General features: G+C 46.0%; 2 protein-coding genes across 7 annotated transcripts in view; both read left to right on the plus strand.

Annotated features, from left to right (window-relative positions):
* clip1a (CAP-GLY domain containing linker protein 1a) overlaps nt 1-11038 on the plus strand; it is a 29113-nt gene extending 18075 nt beyond the window's left edge. For 2 of the 5 annotated variants that reach the window (XM_030369687.1, XM_030369689.1), the window contains 12 exons: nt 390-584; nt 1488-4256; nt 4956-5093; nt 5325-5431; nt 6319-6448; nt 6882-6934; nt 7727-7847; nt 8108-8252; nt 8443-8495; nt 8828-8833; nt 9169-9296; nt 9800-11038. In XM_030369687.1, the coding sequence (XP_030225547.1) occupies nt 390-584; nt 1488-4256; nt 4956-5093; nt 5325-5431; nt 6319-6448; nt 6882-6934; nt 7727-7847; nt 8108-8252; nt 8443-8495; nt 8828-8833; nt 9169-9296; nt 9800-10028 (4074 nt within the window). In that variant the 3' untranslated portion in view covers nt 10029-11038. Of the gene's footprint in view, nt 1-389; nt 585-1487; nt 4257-4955; nt 5094-5324; nt 5432-6318; nt 6449-6881; nt 6935-7043; nt 7706-7726; nt 7848-8107; nt 8253-8442; nt 8496-8827; nt 8834-9168; nt 9297-9799 lie in introns of those variants that run through there. The other 3 variants (XM_030369688.1, XM_030369691.1, XM_030369690.1) reach the window with 3 other exon arrangements.
* Nucleotides 11039-12752: 1714 nt separating this feature from the next.
* Nucleotides 12753-25701, plus strand: part of camsap1b (calmodulin regulated spectrin-associated protein 1b) — a 38143-nt gene continuing 25194 nt past the window's right edge. For both annotated transcript variants that reach the window (XM_030369695.1, XM_030369696.1), the window contains exons 1-3: nt 12753-13193; nt 14703-14869; nt 20442-20704. In XM_030369695.1, the coding sequence (XP_030225555.1) occupies nt 14704-14869; nt 20442-20704 (429 nt within the window). In that variant the 5' untranslated portion in view covers nt 12753-13193; nt 14703. The remainder of the gene's footprint in view (nt 13194-14702; nt 14870-20441; nt 20705-25701) is intronic.

Here is a 25701-nt window from a genome sequence, read left to right on the forward strand (position 1 = left end):
GTTTGGATAATGCCTACTATCGGCCGATAATATCGGCCCACCGATATATCGGTCAGTCTCTTATTCATATAGCGACCTTTCTAACCAGTGGCCACTAAAAACTCTTTAAAATATTGCCTCGTGTTCACCCATTCATGTACACATTCACACACCAAGAGCGGAGACAACCACGCAACCGGAGCAGTTAGCGTTGTGTCTTGCTCAGGGACACTTTGACAATCCGCTAGGAGGAGCCAGGGATCAAACTAGCAACCTCTCCCACCTGAGCCACATGCCGCCCCCATTAAAAGTCCTCCAATCACATTCACGCTCCAAACAGATACTTGCTGGTTCGTGTTTCAAATTTGGACTGTTTTTCAGTCGTGCTCTTTCCTCCCGCTCCCATGTAGGAGAAGACCGTCCAACAAGGTGAAGCTCTGGTCGAGGAGCTGAAGGAGGCCCAGAAGAAGGCCTCCGAGCAGGCCTCGGAGCTCCACGCCAAGGAGCTGGAGGCCCTGCGGGCGGAGCTCAGCTCCTCCGGGAGCACAGCCCAGGAGCTGGAGAAGGAGGTCTCTGAGCTCCGGCCATTGAAGGAGCAGTCTGAGGTGAGCCCTTTTCATCCGCGTCCAGCTAGACGTAGATGCTTCGATGAGAGAATATTTTGCTGTTCCATTTTTTTTTATTTTTTTTTCCCAAGTTTCCAAGTAGAATGAAACCAACATGAAAAAAGGAAATACATTTTATAATTAATATGTAATCATTTTCTGCTTTTGAACTCTTTCAAAAGATCAAGGCTCAACTTCCATTTTCCCGTTCGGTTAAGCAAAAGCGTCGTACGACATCATCAGTCTAATGTGCGTTAACGCACCAGAGGGTTTCTTTCATTCGATGACATCTACAGGTTGCTTTCTTCGCTGCTTAACATAAATATAGTTGATGCACAGGATTTGACCTGAATCAGGTTCACTAACAACAAACCCAATGACTATTTTGATGCATCAGCTTATTTAAACAAAATAGGCATTTCGGTGTTCAAGTGCATTCAGTCATTTTTGGAATAACATTTTCACTTCTGCTCCGGTAAATCTGAGGCAATCCATCTCCAATGTAGTTAATGATATCCGTGTAATTTGTATTATAACCCTTGTTTTAAATGTAAAACAATAATTACAACTGGTTAAGACACGTCCCTTAGCTGCATTTGTTGTACATAAAAAATTTAGTCTTATTTACACGTTTACATATTATCTGCCTTATTCTCCTCAGTGAAAATGTTAATCCAAAGTGAAACAAAGGATTATGTTGCAACGCGGTTGTTGCTGGTGGGAGGTCTGGCTGGGTGCTTCCTCTGGTTTTATGCTTCAGCAGCTTCACCTTTCATTTGCATACCATTTATTATTATTATTATTATTCATAATGTTGTTATTTTGTGGCTTGTACCTGCTCGGTTTATGTTGGGATTCATCTTTTCCTGTATGTATACACATCCCTCCCTCTGTTTTCCCCAGCGTCTATCAGCTGACGTTCATTCCTCCCGCCAGGACGTTGAGCAGTTGTCCCAGAAAGCGGCGACGCAGAGTCTAGCTCTAGAGCAGGCGTGTAAGGAGAGTGAGCAGAGTAAGGTCCAGAAAGAGGCTCTAGAAAAGCAGCTTGCTGAGGTACAGGCCAAGCTGGCTGCACTGGAAGTCAGCCACAAGGAGGTTTCCCTCAAGAACGAGTCGTTGCAAACCGCGACGGATAAGCTCCTTAATGACAACAAGCAGTCGGACGGGGAGAAGGGCTCTCTGGGTAAGGAGTTGGAAAAGGTTAAAAACCTTCTCCAGGAGAGACAAGCGGAAAATCAAACCCTGAAGCAAGCGAATCGTGAACAAGAGACCCAGCTTGAAGACCTTCGTAGAGAGAGCTCAGACCAACAGGAGACACTGCAGAAGCATCAGCAGGACCTGCAGCAGTTGGAGTCGAAGAAGAAGCAGCTTCTAGAGGACTATGAAGGCGTCTGCAAAGAGAGGAGCCGACTTCAGGAGGAGCTCCAGGAGACCGTGTCAAAGTCGACCCTGGAGCGGGAAACCCTCGTTTCGGAGCGAGACTCGGCCCGTAACTCCAAAAAATCTCTTGATCTTAAAAACTCAGAGTTGCAGGCGAAGCTTCAGTCCTTGAGTTTGGAGAAGGAAGATCTCACCATGAAGAACAGCCAGCTGCAAGCCGCGACCGAAACTTTGACGAAGGAGAAGGATGAGATGTCTGCTCAAATCAGTGCGGTCACTTCTGATAAGGAACGCCTGGACGCAGTGAATGTGGATCTTCAGAACAGTCTTGGCGCCACCAAGAAGGATCTGGAGAAGACGACGAGGGAAAAGGACGAGGTCGAGGCCTCCAAACAGAGCATGGCCAAGATGCTCGAAGAGTTCAAGATGAGCAGTCAGGTGACTGACTCCGAGAGGCTCCAGCTCCTGCAGGAGAAGGAGGACATGCTAGCCGCCCAAAGAAAGGTGATCTCTGAGAAGGAGGAACTGCTTAAGGAGAAGGAGGAGCTAACGGAAAAGCTTCGGGTCTCGTCGGAGCAATCGGTCGAGTCCAACGAAAAGGTGAAGGAACTGTCTGCTACTTTTGAACAGCAGAACCAAGCGCTTAAATTTCAGATAACTGAACATGAGAAGGGACTTTGTGCCACGAAGAAGGATAAAGTGACCCTGGAGTCTTCTCTGGAAAGTGAAAAGATGGAGAAGGAGAAATTGGTTATTGAGGTGAAAGAACTTGAAGAGAAGAACTTGAAAGCCACCTCTGACAAAACGGTTATTCTGATGGAGCGAGATAAGATAGCGAGTGAACTGCGGACCTTCAAGGATCAGTTGGACAGCTCCTCCAAAACAAACACCGACCTTACAGAAGAGAAGTCCAGTTTAACAGCGAAATTGGAGAAATTGACGAAGAAAAAAGCTCAAGTTGAAGCCAAGAACAATTCTTTGAGACAAGAAAAAACAGATCTAGAGAAACAATTGCAAAAACATCAGGCTGACATGGAAGTTCTACAGACGGGAAAAAACGAACTTATCCAAGAGCATGACAAGCTGAAAGCAGACGCCGAACAAGTTCGTTTGGAACTTGTGCAACGGGTAGAGAACCTTACCAAAGATTGTACTCTGTTCAACTCAAAGCAGGCGGACAATGAGAAGAACACACAGTTGTTGCAGAAGGAGAAAGAGGGTTTGCTCCAGGAAATCCAAGAGCTAAAGGGAAAAGTACAATCAGTGTCAGAGGCAAAGAGTCTTCTGGAGACTCAAGTTGAGGCTGCGACGGAAGAGAGGAATAAAGCCACTTCCAGCCAGGATGGCATCTCTAGACAGATTGTGGATCTTCAGACGACGGTCTCCTCACTGACACAGGAAAACGCTAAGATGTCTACCACTCTAGAAAGCGAAGTCAAGGAAAAGAAAACCTTAACCCTGCAAGCAGAGGACTTGAGCTCTAAGCTGAAGCTGGTTGAACAAGAGCAGAGTAGTTTGGCAAAAGACAAAGAAGACTTGTCATCTAAACTTGAGGAACTCCAAAAACAGACCAGCTCCCTGTCTTCAGAGAAGGAAACTCTTTTAGACGCACAATGTACACTTCAGCAGGATCTATCAACGCTCCGCCTTAGCCAGGAGAGTAGCGATGCAGAACACTCCAGACTCCTGGAGCAGGTAGAGCAGCTCAAAACAGCCAGGGAAAGTCTAGAGGCCAGTACCAAGGTCCTACAAAACGAGAAGGAGCTCTTAGAGAAACAGTGCAAGAGTGTCACTGAGGAGGCGTCAGCGTCCGACCGGGCGAGGGAGGGAATAACAACCGATATGGCTGACCTGAGAGCTCAGAGGGACGCCCTGCAAACACAGAGGGACGAAGTCACCAAGCAGACCAGCTCCCTGTCTTCAGAGAAGGAAACTCTTTTAGCCGCACAATGTACGCTTCAGCAGGATCTATCTTCGCTCCGCCTTAGCCAGGAGAGTAGCGATGCAGAACACTCCAGACTCCTGGAGCAGGTAGAGCAGCTCAAAACAGCCAGGGAAAGTCTGGAGGCCAGTACCAAGGTCCTACAAAACGAGAAGGAGCTCTTAGAGAAACAGTGCAAGAGTGTCACTGAGGAGGCGTCAGCATCCGACCGGGCGAGGGAGGGAATAACCACCGATATGGCTGACCTGAGAGCTCAGAGGGACGCCCTGCAAACACAGAGGGACGAAGCCACCAAGCAAGTGGCCCTGCTTGACGCCCAGCTCAAACTTGCTCTATCTAAGCAGCTTGAGGTATTCCTCTCCCCCCTACTGCAAAGTATGAAGTCACTAACATTAGCCTTAGACCCCGATCTTTAACTGCATGCCTGCCAGTTCCTTCTCCTTCCACTTTCCTTTCCCACTACCATTTTCTCATCCTTGTGTTAACCAGCTCTGGGTAACCCTTATTTCCGAAACATTCTGACACCTGTTGGCTCATAACCGGATCTAAAATCGGTGTCTTTCGCTAAGGGGTGTTTTGAAAAGCGGCAATTGCTCGCCATTATGTGCCTCAGTTGACTCAATCTGAAAGTAACAAACATAAAAAACGTTGTATACCTGGTCAAACGTTTGGACCAGAGGTACATGGGAATGACAGAAAGTAATATTCGTACACTTTATATCGATTATGAGACCAAAGGTGACTGCAGTCTTTTTCAATCTTTCTATTTATTTTACTCTCTGTAGTCTTTATAGTTCTAGTTCCTTCAATTGTGATGAAAATGTTAACTTATTATGTCACACACACAAAAAGTAGCCTAGCAACAGCCCAATGCACGCCATTTAATTCACAATCCGATTTAGGGGTTATGGTCAGTAGATGGGTTGATCACGAAATGGGCACCAAATCTTTTCATATTTGCCCTCCGAGGATCAAACACTTTTCCTGTGAGGTTTGCGGTGAGGTTTTGAGTCAGTGTTTCTATCCCCCCCTCCCTGGACATGCTCTAGGCTGCAGATGCCTCTAGTAACTCTGTGGAGTCCCTGGAGCGACTGGCCCAGGAGAAGAGCTCTCTGCAGCAGGAGATGAGCCAGGCCAAGGCGTCGCTCGAACAGCTCACAGTCTCCAAGAAGGAGATGGAGTCACAGGTAGTTGTGGAGCCCGTTAACTCAGATCTTGTGTTTTCACACTCGTTTCTAAATCTAATTTGAGACCTCAATTGGATTGATCTGATATCATTGTATGCCGTGTTGACCACGATTGATCTTCTGGTGTTATTCAGTTTGTCTAAGATCTAAAACCATCTTTGGCTTCTTTCAACTTCAGCTGGTGTTTGTTGTGTCGTCGTTTTAAATGCGTTTATGCTTTAATTTGTTAAGCTGGGCGTTTTGAAGCAGCAAAATACCAAGCATCAAGAAGATCTGAACGTATCGAAAGAGAAGCTGGAATCCGATGCTCAACGAATCAAGACTCTCTCCCAGGAGATGTAAGATCGTTTGGCTTATTTTTCTCTTAACGTGATCGTTTGAGGTTGTTCAGACGCATTCAGAACCGCTTTGTTGATATCGAGGGTCACACAAAGAGGCGACCCTCTTTGTGTGTCTGCTTGTAAAATAACGTCACGAGGATATCTAACTGAAATGTCAAGACTCTCTGTGTGTAAGCTTGACCTCACATTCGGCTGGTGTGTTTCTGAGGACCCTGTGAGGTGCAGGGTAGAGTGTGAAATAGTTTGGATGAGTGGTTCTCCAAACCAATTCAAAGCATACCAGCGGCCAAGCTATAGGCCCATTCCGAACAGGCATGTTTTAGACGGGCACTAATGCGCCAATTCTTAGAAATATAATTATGATTATGAGAATCGTTCTATTACAATTACAATAAGGGCATTTAGCAGACGCTTTTATCCAAAGCGACTTACATCGGTTAATACACACATTGACACAGCTCGCCAGGAGCAGTTAGGGTTAAGTGTCTTGCTCAGGGACACATCAACACTCAGCTAAGAGGAGCTGGGGATCAAACTAGCAACCTTTTGGTTAAAAGGCAACTGCTCTACCTCCTGAGCTAAGCTATAATAGAAATGGTATATAATAATGGTATAATGTAATATAATCATTATACATAGGAAGTAAAAGATATTTTTACTTAAACATAATCGTTAGTCAAAGCCATGCAACAGGATTCACTTGGCCACTTTATTTGTTTTGATCCAGCCAACCCTAAGTGACTCGTACGACTAGTCTCGACAATGCGTAGATTCATCGTAGATGGAATGATAACGGTTTTTATTAAACGTTTTTCTCATCACACATAAGTGATGAACATATGACGATGTTTCCTTGTGTGACATGGCTATGTGTCTGGGTCTAGTGAGGACCTTAAAGACAAGTCTACCTCACTGGAAGCCTTGCAAGAGGAGAACCACAGGCTGAGCCAGCAACTGGAGAGCGACCAGCAGAAGAACAGTGACCTCGTGCAGGTGCAGCACCTCAATGACAAGGTGAGGGGGGGGGACAACGATCACTCCCCTGTGAACCCTGACGCGTGACACACGTGCTTGTACTTTTACATTTAAAATCACAGTGTCACACGAAATCACATGGTTGTACCTCAACTTTTTGAATCCTAGAATTACACAATATCACATGTTTGTGCGTCCACATTTAAAATCATCGATTCAGACAACATAACATGCTTGTGCTTCTACATTTTAAATCATCTATTCAGACAACATAACATGGTTGTACCTCCACATTTTAAATCATAGAATCAGACAACATAACGTGGTTTATAGTTCCACATTTTAAATCATAGAATCAGACAACATAACATGGTTTATAGTTCCACATTTTAAATCATAGAATCAGACAACATAACATGGCTGTACCTCAGCATTTTAAAGATAACATGTTTTTTGTATTTTCTCTTTCTAGCTGGAGGGAGATCACTCTCAGCTCAAAAAGAAGTTTGAGGAGCTAAAGCAAAGGTGAGGGCGTAATCTAAAGATTAAGGGAGGTTTTGGTCACGGATTACTTTAAACATTCTTTAACAATGCCTGCATTGCCTGATCTTATTTTTGTCTCCTGCCTTTAAAGCTTGCCAAACAATATCATAAGGTATTCTTTGTTGTACATGTTGGCACGTTATCCATAAATACCGACATGCTCATGCCATCCCACTACCTGGCCTCTGTCTTGCTGGAATTGCCAACAATTGTTGTTGTATATTAAGTATAAAATCCATATTACGCAAGATGAGGTCACACCTCTCTCGGTCTCTCTGTATCGTTGTCTTTCTCTGTATGTCTCTCTCTGTATCTCTTCTGTTTCCTTCTGACTCCCTCTCTTGGTCCATGATGATCGTCTGTGTGGCCCCTGTCCCCCAAGTGATCGTCTGTGGGGCCCCTGTCCCCCTAGTGATCGTCTGTGGGGCCCCTGTCCCCCAAGTGATCGTCTGTGGGGCCCCTGTCCCCCAAGTGATCGTCTGTGGGGCCCCTGTCCCCCTAGTGATCGTCTGTGGGGCCCCTGTCCCCCAAGTGATCGTCTGTGGGGCCCCTGTCCCCCTATTCATCGTCTGTAGTCGTCCCCCAACAGTCATCTGTGTGTTGCCACACTAGCCCGTGTCCTGTCCTGTAGCCTGTCCTAACAGTCATCTGTGTGTTGCCACACTGGCCCGTGTCCTGTCCTGTAGCCTGTCCTAACAGTCATCTGTGTGTTGCCACACTGGCCCGTGTCCTGTCCTGTAGCCTCTCCTAACAGTTCCCGATGTGTTCCCACAGTGAGAGCACCTTAAAGAAGCAGCTGGAGAAGGAGAAGCGGTCTCCTGTGGGGACCGGCAAGCATTCCACCTCAAAGAGTGCCTTAAACTCTGAGAAGGAGCTGGAGGCCCTGAGGAAAGAGGTGACCGTCAGATCCTTCACCCATGGATCATCCATTTGCATTTCTTTTATCTATGGGTTGGGCTCATGAAGGATATGGTAGCAACACATCCAAGTTGAACAGCGGGCAGATTACTGTTTCATTGTACGTTTTGCATTGCTCCAACAAGACTGCCGGTGTGTTTTCATGTAGTTGCTACCTTTTTTAGAGAAGTTAATGGACAACGGGTCCATCTGTGGAAGAAAAGCTGCACCGCTCCATGCTATTGGTTCTCTGTGCAGCTCGCGGTGCTGCGTGGGGAGAGCTCCAAGATGAAGGGTCTGCAGGACACCGTGAAGGCCCTGGAGAAGGACAAGACCGGCCTCCAGGGACAGGTCCAGAACCTGGAGAAGGACGTAGCAGCAGCACGTGTCCCTCAACCCACAGGTAACATCCCCACCTCCTCCCCTTTTGAACCTGACACCTGCCAATCAAACCCCAGATTCCACCCTACAGCGTACCATCTTTGGGCGGTAGTATGAATCATCACAGCCGGATTTCACAATTACAACATGCAAAAGTGAACGTGTGTTTGAAGTGTTTAAGTTACCCTTCTTAACGTACGTTAACCTTCCAGGGGATGCCGTCGTGGACAAGCTGAGGGAGGACATGGACATGGCGGAGAGCCAGGTATATCTTAGTAATTTTCCCCACTTTTTGTAAAAATGGAGACCATTCTTTAAATATCGGTGGATCTAAATCTATTAAAGTTTTTTAACAGTCATGATCCCAATCAGGGTAAAAAAGGAATGCTGGCAAATTTCATAAAGTGTCTTCAGCTGCATCCTTAAACAGGAGCATGTCTACGGTTTGTTCCGGAACGTGTCGGATCATGTGAGCGATGGCTCGAGCGCACCGTCTAGCGTCGGGGCCGTCGCCTTCTTCTTATGTTGATATCTGGACCTTTTTGTCTTCTCTCTCCTCTCTCTCGTCCCTACTGCCCGTCACTACTCTGACAACAGGCTGCGGTTTGTGACCGTTTTACTCCTCCGCTACACAAATACAAATGTCCCCCACCTGTCTTGTGTTGCGTTTGTCCTGGATCCATCCCACCATGTCTCACAATGCTCTTTAGTCTTAGGTGTTTCTCTTCTTAGACATATATGTTATGTAGGGACCATTTTCAGTCGTTCAGTCATATTGTGCTTTTAGGAAGGTTTAAAGGGGTTGACGTCTCTATCTGTATCTTGGCATCGGGGTTGGATGCCAGGCACGATGGTGTTTAGCTCAGGCTGGTTTAACATTTGTGGTTTTTGGGGAATGTTTCGTTATGTTTGTTGACGGCGCTGGTTCTCGACTACAGATCCAGTTCCTGAACTCGGTCATCGTGGACCTGCAGCAGAGAAACAAGGAGCAGAAGGAGAAGCTGGAGACCCTGGCCACCGCCGCCCTCAACGGGAACAACCCCAGCGAGTTGGATAACTACAACGGGTGAGTCCTCACCTCAGAGAGCCACGGCGGCCTCCCCGGTTAATTCATGTGGGGATGAGGGAGGGTCTGTAGCATCCAATTTAAAATATAGAATTGACAGCAGGACTAGTGTTCGTTTAATCCACCGTGCACGCGCACAGAGCAAAAACTCTAACTAGAATCAACGTGTGGTAAGACAATCGCCGGAGCTAGAATGAATAGAGAGTTAGAAACACAATGTCGAGTGTTAAGCCTTGAGTCAAATTTTTAACGTTCATCCATTATTTCTCTGGCAGACTGAGAAATCTACACACCATCCGTCCTGATGCAACAGGGTTTCAAAAGTATGTGTGTTGTTGTCGGCTGGTTAGAGCAGCCTTACCTGAAGCAGGTTTATTAAACTCTCGTTCTGGGTTAGGACTCATTCACACCAACCTGCAAGTGTCTCTTTGACTGCTGCCGTGTGTGCCACGCTGAACGTTGTGATGTTAACGTGTCGGTCTCCCCCCCTCCTCCACCCACAGCTCCAACCAGGAGCCGGTGAAGAAGAAGGTTCCCCCGCGGTTGTTCTGTGACATCTGCGACTGCTTCGACCTGCACGACACCGAGGACTGCCCCACCCAGGAGCAGATGCCCGACTCCCCCCCGCACAGCACCTACCACGGCAGCAAGGGCGACGAGCGGCCCTACTGCGACATCTGCGAGGCGTTCGGCCACCCCACCGACTCCTGCAACGACGACCAGACCTTCTGAGGGGGGGGGATTTCCCATGTGACCACCATTACTATATTTGCACATTAATTGTTTTGCAGTGCTGCTTTGTGGAGGGGGTTTAGTGTGTGTGTGTGTGTGTGTGTGTGTGTGTGTGTGTGTGTGTGTGTGTGTGTGTGTGTGTGTGTGTGTGTGTGTGTGTGTGTGTGTGTGTGTGTGTGTGTGTGTGTGTGTGTGTGTGTGAGACACCCAGCGCCTTCATATCCCAAGCCAAACCTTTCTCAAAGCGCTATTACTGGGTGTCTCTCCCCTGACGTGTCGCACAATCTTTTTACTGCAAAGAAAATCGAAATGCGTATGCATTGTGTTCTGCCCTTTTTTAATATGAGGGTGTGCATGCATACGTGTTGCTGTCCTTTGTTTGTTTTAGGATGCTAGGTCGCTTTGGGGCAATAAGGGTAGGAGTTGGCTCCTTGCTCTGTTGTCCATGCCAGAATATTCTCTCACACATCTTCAAAGGGGCTACAGATGTTATATCACAAGAGGTTTATTTGAAACTGTAGATTCCTTGACCTGGACTAGGGTTTGTTGGAATGGGGGGGGGGGGGGGGGGGGGGGCGCGGATGGTATTAGGGGTCAAATGTTGACATATAGTTTATTTTTATACGCCTGGAAATACTATCGTCTCCTGTCGGTTTTATGAGGGAGTTTGTGAATTGCGAGGCCACTAGCCGAGTTGGGATAGCTTTTGTTGGGAGAAGATGCGATGAGCCTCGTTTTCATTGGACTTTATTTGTAGAAGTATCATCTTGGGTGGGTGCAAACTTCGCCTGTTCTCCACGAGGAAAGCACTTGAAACAAACGGTCTCACTTTAAGGCTTTCGTTCCAAATATATGGCCTTTACTCAAATGTTACTTGCTGATTAAATTATAATTGCTCAGATTGCGTTAATAGATTGCGTTAATAAATAAATACTACGGTATTTCTAATGATTTTTGAAATTATGTATAAAAAAAATTCTGTATAAATAAAGAGCTCTTGGTAAAAATGGCAACGACTCATGTGTTAATGCTTTTAAGTTCATTGTATACATTCATATGTATTGAATATTTATTTTTACCACTTTAATGCTAATTTAATCAGTCAACACAAGTTATCCAAATCATATTCTCACAATCAGTTTTCCAAAGACAAGAAAAGGACAACTGTAAATACTAAGTTACTTGACGAATATCGACTTCAACCACTCGATTGCCACTCGAGGTCACGATTGCACATTGTCAGAAAAACAAAGACGGCGGCCTACTTTGTATGGAAGGGGATGAGAAATTAACAGTTCCATTTAAATTCTAAAATGTCTTTAAAATTAATCTTGACTTAATAGGTCGTGCAATAATGAATAAAAAATGCAACATAATAAAATGCAAACACTTATATTTGTCATCATAACCCCAAACAAATAAATGGACATTTACACGCTACTTCATCCACCTTTTCTTTATGTATATCCGTACAGGTTTTATTAATTTACCACAATCAGTTACCGATAGGCCTTCTGTCCATGCATAGGCCTATACATTTATCAATATCCATGCAAGTCTTTCTTTGCATTCACATTTTATTCAGGTAATGCACTATATGAGGAACCGGGAGATTATGGGGTGTTAAACCGCAGCCCCAGTAAAGTAAAGCCCAGTCATGTCACGCCCTACTGGGCGCTAGCGCCTCCTGGTGGTGTGTTGTCTGTATGAGGTACACACAAGTCTCCACACAGATGCAGATCCCTGCTGCTGCAGAAGCGTCGCAAAGGCCGTGTGTATAGACAGCCAATTAAGAGGCCCTCCTGCAAGAGTTGTAATTGACATGTCTATTTTCTAGCTCTTAGAGCAAAATGCTGAGACTTTTCAACCCCACTTATCCATGTATGTTGTAGGTAATGAGGGACAAAATAAATGTTATATTGGAAAAATGCCCTTCATTCTCATTATATTGCGTGCGTCTGTCTATGGCTGAGAGGTTTTAACTGTCAATCAAAATGTAATTGCACACTTATACTCTCCTACCTATCCGACTGTATACCATACGAGTAAAAATAGAAGCATTTTGCTTTTGATGTTAATATGTTATGGTTTTTATCTTTTACCAAGTGGGTTATTATAATGATTGTATAGATTAAGGAGGCGATTGTATAGTTGGCTACTTGACGAAATTCCTGTTAAACCACTAGGGGTCAGGATTGCTCAATAGCAGAAAGACAGGGACATCACAGGGCTGATGAATGGGCCATTCTACCATGGGAAGCCTACTGTTAAAGGCATGTATATCCATACATATGTCATATAGTCTTTATATTTTTATTCAAATTTAATTCAAGTAATGCACCATATGAGAGTGCAGGGATGTCTAATCGTTAGGGGGATTGACTCTCAATCCAGATACTGGGTTCTTTCCCCAATGTCAACTAATAATATAAAGGCTGCATGTATTGGAATTAACTGTAGGTAGATTTTTATAAAAGCATCAGCTAAATATCTACATAGGCCTATGAATGGTGATATATAAACAGTGGTTATTATTTAAACAGTATATATTTTTGTTTTATTCAATCCGAGTCCAGAAGTTCGACATAAGATGATCTAAATATATTTATTCGTAAATACATCCTCATCATATCGGTCAACCCATAATAATAACACTCGGTGGTCATTGAACTGACAGCTGTGTGGCTGAAGAGGTAATCGCGCATGCGCAGTCGTAGCCCGCACGTCTAGGCTACTGGAGGGAATAATTAGGTTTCTATGGGCAGCGCGTACTGTGTGTGTGAGAGTGTGTGTATGTGTGATGCTGGTGGTAACCGATGACTAAATACCTTAAAATATGAATATAAACCTCTGAAGACGCCGCGTTTATTTGACATAAACCTCTGAAGACGCTGCGGTTATTGGAACAGCGACGGAAGGAGGCCGCCGTGAGTCTCCCGTCTTGCAGGCCGCGGAGGGCGTCGTGTTGTTGGGAGGAGACGCTCCGCATCCCCGGCTAGCTGCTAGCCTAGCCGCTAGCCTCGCTGCTACGATGCGCTGCCGCCTCTGCCCGTCTGCTCTTGTGCACAGCGAGCCGCTGCGGGTAGCAGGGCCGGCCCTGAGCTAGTCGCCGACCCCCCCGCTGTGTGAGGGGAGAAGAGGAGACCCGTCCCGCCACTCGGACAGGTAAATGTGGACGTTCCCGTCAGACGTGTGGCGGCCCGCCTGGCTCTGGTCCTGCGCGCTAGCTGGTAGCACGTTAGCACACACGTTTACTTCTGCAACGTCCTGCAACATTATGTTTATGAAATTCTTTCACTGTCAAAGTCTGAGCCGCTGAGTGGCTAGGTTAGTTATGCTGTTAACTAGCTGATGGTGATGTACTGTGAAGCCAGTTAGCTGTTAGCTAGCTGATGGTTATGTACTGTAGCCAGGTAGCTGTTAACTAACTGATGGTTATGTACTGTAGACAACATGCTGTTAACTAGCTGATGGTTATGAATTTCCTAGTCTGGTAGACAACATGCTGTTGACTAGCTGATGGTTATGTACTGTACTGTTGCCAGGTAGACAACATGCTGTTAACTAGCTGATGGTTATGTACTGTCTAGCAGGTAAACGACATGCTGTTAACTAGGTGATGGTTAGGTACAGTCGTTATGGAGGTGACGGAGCCTAACTCTCTCTGTAACACTGGGAGGGTTACGCTGGTGTACACGGGCATACCAGTAACCGAATGTTAACCTGTATCAAACCAGGTGATCGAATACCAGGTTTATCTCTCCTGCGGTTCTCGAGTCATGCATCATATGGTCATCTTATTTCAGGACTAAAGCTCTGGTATTTAAGGTACTTACTAAAAGCTTGCATGGAGGTTGTGTTGGTGTGTCAGTGGAGACCAAGCAGGCTAATTAACTGGGATAACCACTAGTTGAAGTAAAAACACCCGTTTTCTGGAATGTTTTTGCTTCAGGCAAAGATTTTAGCTATGATGCTAGACAATTAAGAGTGAAGGCATCAGGCTAATGCTTAATGTTTTGTTATTGAAATCAGTATCGATGTTTGCATACAGTGCCTGCCATGTAGCATCTAGTAATGCAGGGGAATGTTATCCTAATAACTATGTAAATTGTTCACAGTATTGATATCGATTATGGTACCATTTATATAAAATACTGGGAACTAATCTACAGTAATTAAATGCAAAAAAACAGTGAAACCAACATCGTCACGATACAAGGGCGTATTTTCATTGTTTCATTAAATGAAACACTTTAGTATTGGTAGAAATCTACAATCTTGCTGCTGGCAAACACGCTTGGCAGACAAGTATTTTGACCCACTGTATACATATGGATTATTCCAGACAGAAGAAACCCTGAATGCTTTGCTTTGAATCCAGACAGTTTAGTGGTTGCTAAGGCTGATCTCCACTTGGAGGAGCAGACCTGGACAGATACAACAGGCGTAATCTTAACTGCTTTTGGAGTTCACACCTTGTCTACTTACCCACAGACAGAAGCAGTATGTCAACATGAAAGTTAGACAAAAACTTGGTCATTGTCGTGCCTGTTGCGTAACCCAAAGCTTGAGTTCTGAAGGCCGCAGGTTTGACAACAGCAGTGTGTTGACATATCGTATCACTGTCGTACTGTATGGTTTTCTAAAATGTGAGCGTTTCCTTCCTTATTGCAGGATGGACCTTGATTTATGTGCCGGAGGGGACAGCACCTGTTGGAAAATGGATTTGTCTGCGGTCGCAGAGGGCAGCATCGAGGTGGTACCGTTGGAGATGTACGATTCTGCCAGGGCGAAGATAGATGCCAATCTACGCTGGCTGTTTGCGAAAGCCTACGGCATTGGTGAGTTATTTCCTACAAATACTGTACACTTGACGCGCGTACTCACAAGGTGGTTCAGACATGAGGTTGACTCGCCCTAGAAGTGCTTGGTTATAATGTAACCCTACAGAACATCCATTCACCTTCACCCAATGTCTTAACCCCAGGTAATAAACGCTGTGACCGGCTGCCAGAGGCCTGCATACAAACGCTGTCACAGAGAACGGTGCAGCATTTTGCTTTGTGATGTCGTGACGTCAGAAGGGCTAGCATTGATTTTCTCATGCAGTAGTTCCACAGTCGTATAGTTGAAAGTATGTTGTTTATAGGGACGGTTTTCTCCGTTCTATATTGTGACAGTAAGGGAGTCGGAAGCGCTAACAGTAAGGGAGTCGGAAGAACATCCTTTCCCCGGCTGTATATTTGGGTCTTGAGTCAGAGCCAGGACGGTCTTGGCAGCAGGAGTCTTCCCTGCTGACTCGTCAGGTCCATGCATGCCTGTTGAATGGTCTTAACCAACATAGAGCAGGGCGTATGATGTCATGTTCGGACTGGTTCGGTCTGAAAGGGGAAAAAGCATTCCAGGTGCTTCCTCCTCCGTCCACACCCCTCTCCTCCACCCTTATGCCCTTCTCCTCCTCCTCCTCCTCCTCCTCCCCCACCTCTATCTTCCACCCATATGCCCTCCTCTTCCCACGACTTCTCTCCTCAACCCATATGCCCTCCTCTTCCCCCACTTCTCTCCTCAACCCATATGCCCTCCTCTTCCCCCACTTCTCTCCTCAACCCATATGCCCCCTCCTCTTTCAACGTCCCTATCCTCCACTCACAGTGTGATGTGACATTACATGGGCATGCATGGTGCTGATTGGCCAGATTGGGGAATTTAAATGGTGCGACAAGGAATCTTGAGCTTAGACTCTGGGGATGAGAACAACAGGGCTGCAGTAACCTGTGGTTCCCATGTTGCCCACCGCTGCATGTCCTGATCAGCCCTGAATCAGTGCATAACCATTAACTAGGTAACCGAATGACAGCTAGGATTTGCATTAAACCTTTAAACTGCCCGGTGATTTGGACTGATGATAAACGCTTTTGCTTCCAAATGCAAAACAGGGTTAGGGCAATTGTTACTGCTCTGCATGGTGATGGTGATGTCTGTGGGGCCACAACGCTGCCATCTGTATCCTTCTTCAAATGATTCTAATGAATCATTTGAATGATCTAATCTTCATTCATGCGGTAGCTCCCTTGTTTATAGTTTACTGGAAGCAAATTATCACTCGCTCGAATGAATGGAAATCCATGGTCTATTCTACTTTGAAATCCTTCTACTTCGCTTTCTGTTTTTTTGGGAAATTTGACCTACGAATTAGTTATTATTGTCCCAGCTTCCCTGATACGTCGTGCTGCCCATCAGAGATCTAGCTAATGAGCCATTCATGTTATTTCCTAAATGAAGCTCCCAAACTTCTTAGGAAACCCACAACTTTAGCATATTTAGCAGTTTAGCATACTAGGAAGTATGGTAGTGTGTTTGTGTGTGTCTGCATGCTTGTCTGTAATGAAGCCACGCATACTGCACCAGCATCTCGTGAGGGGAGAGTGTACCGTGGAGAGACCCTCCCTGGCTAGACACTTTTGTTTTCTCCCCCTGTAATCAGTCCTCCTACAGTATGTGTTCTTCTGCTTCAGCAAGCAAAGCTCCACAGGAGTCTCCCTGAAGCTGTTCTTTATTGTAATGCACACTGGAGGAGTCTACTACTAGCCTAATGCCGTTACACAACGCTAAGCTCATTAGCATGTGCACAATAATAGTGTCTGCGTGCGTGTGTGTGTGTGTGTAGCACTCATTATGGGCTTTCTAGTTGTTCTGTAGTAAACTGAACTAACTAGAAGTGTACTGTATACCCGCCAGACACTAAGGACAGAATCTAAATGTATATATGTTCTACTAGTTTTTGGGATGAGTGAGTTGTGTCAGAATAACACACTATTAATCAAACCATTTCCATGGGTTGTTCGTGTTTCAAGATGTTTTCAGGAGCATGATTGGGCGCGGGCCTGCTTGCCCTGCGCTAATGGGAGAGTGCTTGCGGATGAGTGGTGCTCCTGTTATCCTATTGGTCAGAAGTGACATCACTCTCCATGCTCCTCTGGTTTCTGCTGACATCCCACCAGATTGACATTTAAGGCGATTTCCATGTTGATGAACACAAAAGTCCATTGTCCAAACCAAATCATGGCAGGCGCTATGGCAGTCATCTGCATTCTTTAAGTGTGAAGTGTTCTCTTACACCGTCTACATACTATTGTAGCTTCGTCCTACCACCCTTGACATGACGACTCCATTATGTTATGCTCAGAGGACAAGAGTGTTGTCACTTGAGCTGATGGCTTCGGCGTCTCCTAAAATTCATTCATGTCTGGGTCTGATAAGATGTACGGTTTTTACAACTTGAGTAGGTGTTTACAACTTTTTGTCCCACCCATAGTTGAAACTCCATTAGCATTAGTGTTTGTGTGTGCATCACACATCAAACCGATTTGTTTTTGGTTTGCCTCTCTTTAAAGGCCCACTATGCAACTTTGGGCATTTCTTGGCTGTTTTCTTGGTTTTGGCACGCACATTTCTCTACACAGCGCCCCCTAAAGCTTCGTAGTAGATATTTCACAACACTGTCGTAACAACTCGTTGACGTCCCTTCCCCATGCTCTTCTACGCGAGCCATGTGCATTTGTTTTCAGAGAAGCCGGCGAATGCGCGGAGCCATGTCCGAAATAGATGTTCATAAAGTGTAGGCAAGGTTATACATTTTTAAAATGGTGTATTTGCATTGCAATAAACATAAATCCATATTTTTTTATAGTTGACGGGGAGAATTTATACCCTAGGTTATAATTATTTTATCTTAGGTTGAACAGAACAATCAGTGTAAGAGGTTTGGCCAACATAATAATCGAAATAAACAAGAACCTGGATTCGGGGATTCAGTCTGTATCTGGGGGACGAGACATACGAACAGCAAAACACCCATGGAAACAAAGGTGTTTATATGGTTGCAACCAAGCAAGCTAGAAACAAACAGGGCTCACAACAAAACGGTCGAGAAAACAATTTTTACAGGGCTCAAAAAAATGGTTGAGCAAACACATGTGTACAGAGACTATCAGAATCAAGAATATTACGCAGACAAAGTTCACCCAAGGGTACTTTCAATTTCAAAAGCAACACGGCCGAGTCGGCGTCTGATTTGCAGTCTTCTTTTTCTTTCAGTTCACGCTATTCCTGAAAAGCTTGCCCAACGTTTACTCGTGTCTGGCCTCTCTGTCGGTCTGTCTCCCTTTTCTCTTCTTCTGTTCCTCCGACATTGGGTTTCTCTGTCTCTTTTTAGTCGGCTGATCTATGATGAATATAACCATCCATTAGTTACTTGTGTTTATATCGAGCCGGTTCCGTGTTTGTGGGTCTGTGCCGTAAAGCAATTCGTTACTGTAGTGACCATAGTAGTGACCCTTGCACAGAAGCATACGGCCGACATCTTTCTTTTTTCTGGGTGGAAATAGTAACATAGTTACGCAATTAAATGCGTTTATGGAAACATTTTTAGCGAGAAATGTGCATATTACTTTCAGAATGTTCGCTCGGTGAATGTGAAGGATGTTTGGTTTGATAGTTATGACGAAGAGTGAACGCTCCGTTCACTTGCATGGACAGAGTCTCTGGCTGCTAAGCAACCTCAACGTCTTGGCGGACTATTTCTCTGCTGATCAACACTACGAATGCTGGAAACACACCAGACACACCATGTGAAGTTATTTAACCCGATTATCGTTATTTATGAGTCCTTAGCCCAAGTGAAGGAGTTCAAGTACCTCGGGGTCTTGTTCGCGAGTGAGGGTACTATGGAGCGTGAGATTGGCCGGAGAATCAGAGCAGCGGGGGCGGTATTGCGTTCGCTTTACCGCACCGTTGTTACGAAAAGAGAGCTGAGCCGCAAGGCAAAGCTCTCGATCTACCGGTCGATCTTCGTTCCTATCCTCACCTATGGTCATGAGGGTTGGGTGATGACCGAAAGGATGAGATCGAGGGTAAAAGCGGCCGAGATGAGTTTTCTCAGAAGGGTGGCTGGCGTCTCGGGATAGGGTGAGAAACTCAGTAATCCGTGAGGAACTCGGATTAGAGCCGCTGCTCCTTTACTTAGAAAGGAGTCAGCTGAGGTGGTTCGGGCATCTGGCAAGGATGCCTACTGGGCGCCTCCCTTTGGAGGTGTTTCAGGCACGTCCATTGGGGAGGAGACCTCGGGGAAGACCCAGGACTAGGTGGAGAGATTATATCTCAACACTGGCCTGGGAACGCCTCGGGATCCCCCCGTCAGAGCTGGTCAATGTGGCCCGGGAAAGGGAAGTCTGGAGCCCCCTGCTTGAGCTGCTCCCCCCGCGACCCGACCCCGGATAAACGGATGACGATGAGATGAGATCGTTATTTATATCCGAGATTATTTAATCTAACCCGATCTAAACTCTATCATGCACCCAAACACGGCGGCGTTTGGGTTTCCTACCTCGGACAACAATTGCCTCGCAACTGGCTGTTTATATCTAGCCGGTGCCATGTTTGGGGGTGTGTCTGTGCCGTAAAGCATTTTCGAAACTACAATCTGACTACATTTTCGAGGATACTTCCGCTGCGTCACATCCGGATTGTGTCGGTCCGAACAGATCAAGTTGCATATGCGCTTTTTCACTGGAGAGGCGACATGGGTAAATGACACACCCACCAATCAACCCAGAAATGGATGCAGAACCATCAGCATAACTCTCAACCTGCATACTTAATGTAATTTTGGCTAAAAAAGTTGCATAGTGGGCCTTTAAAGACTTCACATGTGAAGTTGTGGAAACCCCTTTTATAGCCCAGGGTGTTCCCGTTGCTTCACGGCTCCAGTAGTGTTTGTATATACGTGGAGGAGGCCCTCTGTACGACCCACCCAGAAGCTGCTCTCTATGGAGTGGGAAGGCCTGGCTCTGTGTTAGCATGCACCACTAGCCTGTTCTGTGTTTGATCTCAAAAGGGTTTATTAAAAAACAGAGTTCAATATTTGGATATGAATCTCTGTTGATGAGTGACTTTGCATATTCATCATGGTGCGCTCTGGCCTTGCTATTTCTGTTCATGCATCTATGATGGGTCGCTCATGGAATGACAAATGACAACATGAAGACTTCTCTCAGGAGGCAGAGCGGGTTGACTTGTAACCGGAAGGTTGCTAGTTCGATCCCCGGCTCCTCCTAGCTAACGAGCTGTCTGTCGCCTTTGCATGTTTGGCGCTTTGGTAACTTAATAGCATCTGCTAAATTGCCCTAAAAGGTAAATGTTCAATATAACTTTTGCTACAAAGATAGGCTGACCAAGGCACTCTTCAGAAAGTTAAAAAAGCTTTAATAAATAGGCTAATTCATAATGGAATTCTTAAAAAGTTGCAGACATGTTTTGGGCATCGTAGGCTTCATCAGGGTAATAACCTTGACAACGTTTAACATGTTTATTTCTCTGGCTTTAAGTGGGTCTCTCTGCGTTCTCCACCCCCAGACCACATCCCGGAAGACCTGCGCGACCCCTTCTACACGGACCAGTACGACCAGGAGCACATCAAGCCCCCGGTGCTGCGGCTGCTGCTGTCCTGCGAGCTGTACTGCCGCGTGTGCTCACTGATCCTGAAGACGGAGCAGGCGTCGGCGCTGCAGTCCCACCTCTGCGTCCTCCAGGCCCTGTCCCGCAAGGGCCTGTACGTGGTGGAGAGCGACGACACGCCCGTCACCGACGGAGACCTTGCCTCCATGCCCATCAAAATGGTGAGGAGAAGACTCTAGAGTTCACCTAGACCAGGGGTTTTCAAAGTGTGAGTGAGTGAGCCCCCCCTCAGAGAAAAAAATTCAGCTGAGCCCCCCCCCCCAATTTTATTTTCTAAATACCTGTGTTTTGAAAGCTATTTTAATTATTTTACACTTTTCAAACATCTCCGATCATCATTTTAAAACATTTGAAACAAATTTTTTAACATATTTTTTAAACATATTTCTGAAACATTACAACATCTTTTTGCGTATTTAAACAACACAATTTAACAACTTTATCTAAGCATGTTTTAGCTTAACCTTTTTTAAATACATTTGAACATCTTAATCTGTGTAAACTGCCAGTTTACAGATTCATTCAGGGTCCCCGACTCTGAATTTTCTGAGTCGAATCAGATCTGCCTTTTCAGTCCAGAGATTCGACTATTCGGCGGGGTTTGTTTACCGGCGTTGCTATGGTGACCTAAATTATTATAAGCAACTGAAAACGACGCCGGTTTGAAACTAAAACTGTGATTCTGAAAAAAGTATAAATGCTATCAAAATTCCGATTAGATAGTATTGCAGATACAAGTGTGTAGATTTGTTTAATGGTTTGAACGATGGTAAACGGTTGAAAAAGGAATGAGTTACGATGTCTAGAAGTAGGTGTATCAGAATGGGCTGACGTCTTCAATGAAAACAGCTGAAAACGAAGCGGTATGAAACTAAAACTGTGATTCTGAAGACATTTTAAATGATATCGAAATTCTGTTTAGATATTATTGAAGATACAAGTGTGTAGATTTGTTAAATGGTTTGCACGAAGATAAACGGTTGAAAATTGATTTAGTTATTATGTTACTTCTACAGTTGAAGTACGACTGATGATTTGAATCATCGTCTTTCAAGGGTTTTTTCGGGTTTATTTTTTTCTCACGTCGCGCCCCCCCCTGAAGAACTCTGGCGCCCCCCAGGGGGGGCGCGCCCCACAGTTTGAAAACCACTGACCTAGACTAACACATAGCCTCCCCCCCCTTACTTGCCACAGGCCCCTCTTACGCACTTATTTTATGTTGTACGTCCAGGCACTTAATGTACGCACTTGTGTATGTTGTACGTCCTTGCACTTAAAAATAGCACTTAGCATTGAGAAGCATCTTATCCTAGCTATCTTTGTTGTATACGGGGAATGGGTTAACCTGGCCATTGTTAGTGCTTGGCACTTGGTTCTATTAAAGGTCCCATGGCATGCCACCAGGTGTGAGGGTGATTAGCCGTTACAAGCAGTTTTGGAAATCTGCCCCTTATGACATCACAGGTGGGCGTGTCTAACTGGAAGTGCGACGGATCGATGAGCAACGTTTGCTACAGACACGCCCACCTGTGATGTCACAAGGGGCAGATTTCCAAAACGGCTTGTAGCGGCTAATACCATCACACCACACCCGGTGGCATGCCATGGGACCTTTAACATCCTTACTGTATCGAACGTACAGTACCGCAATATATCGTTTCGCTTTCTTCTGACAAATGTTCTTATTGTAAGTCGCTTTAGATAAAAGCATATCCAAAACTAAATGCCGTTAATTTAAAGGTAAATGTGAGGAGAGAGGGTTTCTGGTTGGATGGACCGGGGGTCTCCCAGCAGGGGGGTTTGATGAGGGGATGGGGGCTGCGTGGTCTGCATGCACCCTACCCCGTTCCGAGTATGGGAAGAGCACTTCATTTGTTTTGCTGCACTCTGAGATGTACGCATCTTAAGAGGTTGAAAATTCGGTTGAAAACCTCTTAAGAGGTTGAAAATTCTTCCATCAAATTTGTCTCAAATCCAGTTTAAATAACCATTGTTGCTAAGTTACTGATATGTTGTAGCCGATATGCCAGTCCTCTCCATCAAGCTGTGGTTCCCACAGTTTGCATCTCGCTGTGTTGGTTGGAGTTCTCTCAATGTCTTCCCCACCAGGCCTGATACAGGACCTCGATTATCAGGCGGTATGCAAACCATGGTCAGCCTCTCTTGCGAGAGCGCGCTTCTGTTTAACATTGCTTGTCAAACGCACAGAGGGAAAGACACAAATATTAGCACATGAGCAAAGTACTTCCCTCTCTCTCCTGCTTATCCTAACTTCTGATCTGTGATACTCTGCACAGTCCATGGTGACAAGGGCCTTTTGTGTTCTTATCAGACCATCATAGCCTTAATACCTTTTTATGCAGTTGGATATCGGTCAACTATTGGATAAAGTCTCCTTTCTAACTCTGGACGTTGGCGAGACCTGTTGAGAGTACATAGGTGTGAGTGTGGGTTCCAGACGTATTCCTGCTGGTTTGAATGCAACGGCCCAACGTGGTTTACTTGCGCTTCTATTCAAAGCAGGTGGTGGAATTTGACTGCTGGCTCACAATGCCCTTGTGAGAACTCTTCATGCCTGGATGGACAAGGCTGTGAATAGCTCTGGCGGATGTTTTCCTGCGTCTGCTATGGCGATGCTGTTGTCAGGCTACTTTTAAACGATTTGGCTTGGGTGACTAACTTCTCGGTTGCCTCACAGAGGGGTTTTTGACCAGCAGTTTCACCGGGAGATTGAGAACTGCAATGGCATTGTGTTTCATGTTTTTCTCCGGGGTTTTTTTTCTCTACTTTTTAAGGTTGTGGTATATTTATATAGTCTAGGCCTTGTGTACGTATCGACTAATCACCATAAAGGGATAAAGGTAGGGCTCACTTGGGGATACATTTTTTTAAATGAGGAATTCGATTCGTCTTTTAATTGAGGATTTAAAGTCAACAAACCAAATTCAACGTGTGCTTAAGGTCATTCAGCCTTTTATTGTGACACACACGGTGGTATACCGTTCTATCAGAAAAAACGCCCAACTCTACTTCTCACTCTTCATTTGACTTTTGTCTGCTGCCAGCTGTTTCCCATTGAGCTGAGGAGAGGGGATGTGGTACTGAATTGACCCTGAGCCTATTTCAGACCGAGTGCAGCATTTTGGTTATTATGAACAGACCGAGCCTTGGCCCACGGTCCAGGCTTTAGCCAATCCTCCTGCTGAGGCCGTAGATCCTGGGCTTAACGCAGGGCTGGGGGTTGGATGAACACGGACCCCTCTGGAAGCCTGCGACCTATCGCAGGCACCCCCTGTGGAGGCCATCGCCAACATGTTCACCCGAGACGTCATGTATGTGGAAAATAATAAATTAGCGAGCCTGTCTCATGTACAGAGGTTCAGGTTTCTACTGCTACACTAAGTAATGGATGAGGGGCTTCCCTGCCCGTTTATATTGTGTTGCTATGCAGCCAGGAGGAGAAGCCTGCTCCATCTCCTTCCTTCTCATCCTCCCCCCGGATCATCATACGCTCCTTTCATCTGACACCAGTCTTCCCCTGGCTCTCAGTCAGCTCCTGAGCCTGCTCACTGCTTTATCCTGAGCTGTCTCCCTGTCGGCTCCTGTGCTGTCTCCATATCGACTCCTGAGCTGTCTCCCTATCGACTCCAGAGCTGTCTCCCTGTCGGCTCCTGAGCTGTCTCCCTATCGACTCCTGAGTTGTCTCCCTGTCGGCTCCTGAGCTGTCTCCCTATCGACTCCTGAGCTGTCTCTCTGTCGACTCCTGAGCTGTCTCTCTGTCGACTCCTGAGCTGTCTCCCTCTCGACTCCTGAGCCGTCTTCCTACTTACTCATGCACTGTTCAGCAGCGCTGTCACTGGCAGCAGAGAAAGATTAACATTTTGACATGGATGTCTGTCCATGTCCAGACTTGACAATAGATTTTACCATCGGGCAGGTAAAAAAAGCGGGAAAAAAACATTTGCTCGAGCAGTAGATATCTTTCCACTTAGGTGAAAGATGATTGAACCCCGGTTGGTACTATGGGGCAGCTCTTGTTTGATGCTCTCCAGGGCGTAGACCTCTGTGTGGTCCCAGGTCTGTCTCAGTCAGAGGTGCTGGTTCCAACGCCCGGTCCGCCCCACACAACACTGAGCAGTGGGATGGGAGAAAGTGCAGAGAGCCCTGTGGCCTCCCGGCAGCAATACGATATGACGTGTTACAGTTTCACTGAGCAGAACACACACACACACACACACACACACACACACACACACACACACACACACACACACACACACACACACACACACACACACACACACACACACACACACACACACACACACACACACACACACACATTGAGCACCCTCGGCTCCTCAGCCATTCCAGGGCTCTGAGTGCAATGTTGTGTTACCATGGAAACGGGTTGGCAGACCCCTCTCCCGGGTCACATGTCTGCACTCTGCAGGGCTGCGTGAGTCTGGTGGAATAATCTCACAGCATGTTCCTGTGTTTGTGTGTGTGTGTGACACACACACACACACACACACACACACACACACACACACACACACACACACACACACACACACACACACACACACACACACACACACACACACTGCCAGCAGGGAACGTTGACCCCCGGGTTGGTTCTTCCACACCGCAAGCTGCCTGGGTGTGTATGCATGTTATACATGCACTAGACCTGTGGAGATATTGACTCGGCTAGGCGTTGACAGACAGCCAGCATCAGAGGTGAATACGTGTGTATGCACACGCTGTACCTGTGGACGTATTGAGTCTGCAAGGCATTAACACACTAGGTATCAGAGGTGTGAATGTGTGTATGCAAACACACTAGGTATCAGAGGTGTGAATGTGTGTATGCACATGCTGTACCTGTGGACGTATTGAGTCTGCAAGGCATTAACACACTAGGTATCAGAGGTGTGAATGTGTGTATGCACACGCTGTACCTGTGGACGTATTGAGTCTGCAAGGCATTAACACACTAGGTATCAGAGGTGTGAATGTGTGTATGCACATGCTGGACCTGTGGACGTATTGTACCACTACTCTTGACCTTTGGAAGCGTTGCAAGCCGATCCAGCATTTTGTCCCCCTTGGAATCCTCTCTGTGTCTGTCTCTAGAGGGGGTATTCAGAAACGA

This window comes from Gadus morhua, chromosome 11, assembly GCF_902167405.1.
Source record: "Gadus morhua chromosome 11, gadMor3.0, whole genome shotgun sequence".
NCBI lineage: Eukaryota > Metazoa > Chordata > Actinopteri > Gadiformes > Gadidae > Gadus > Gadus morhua.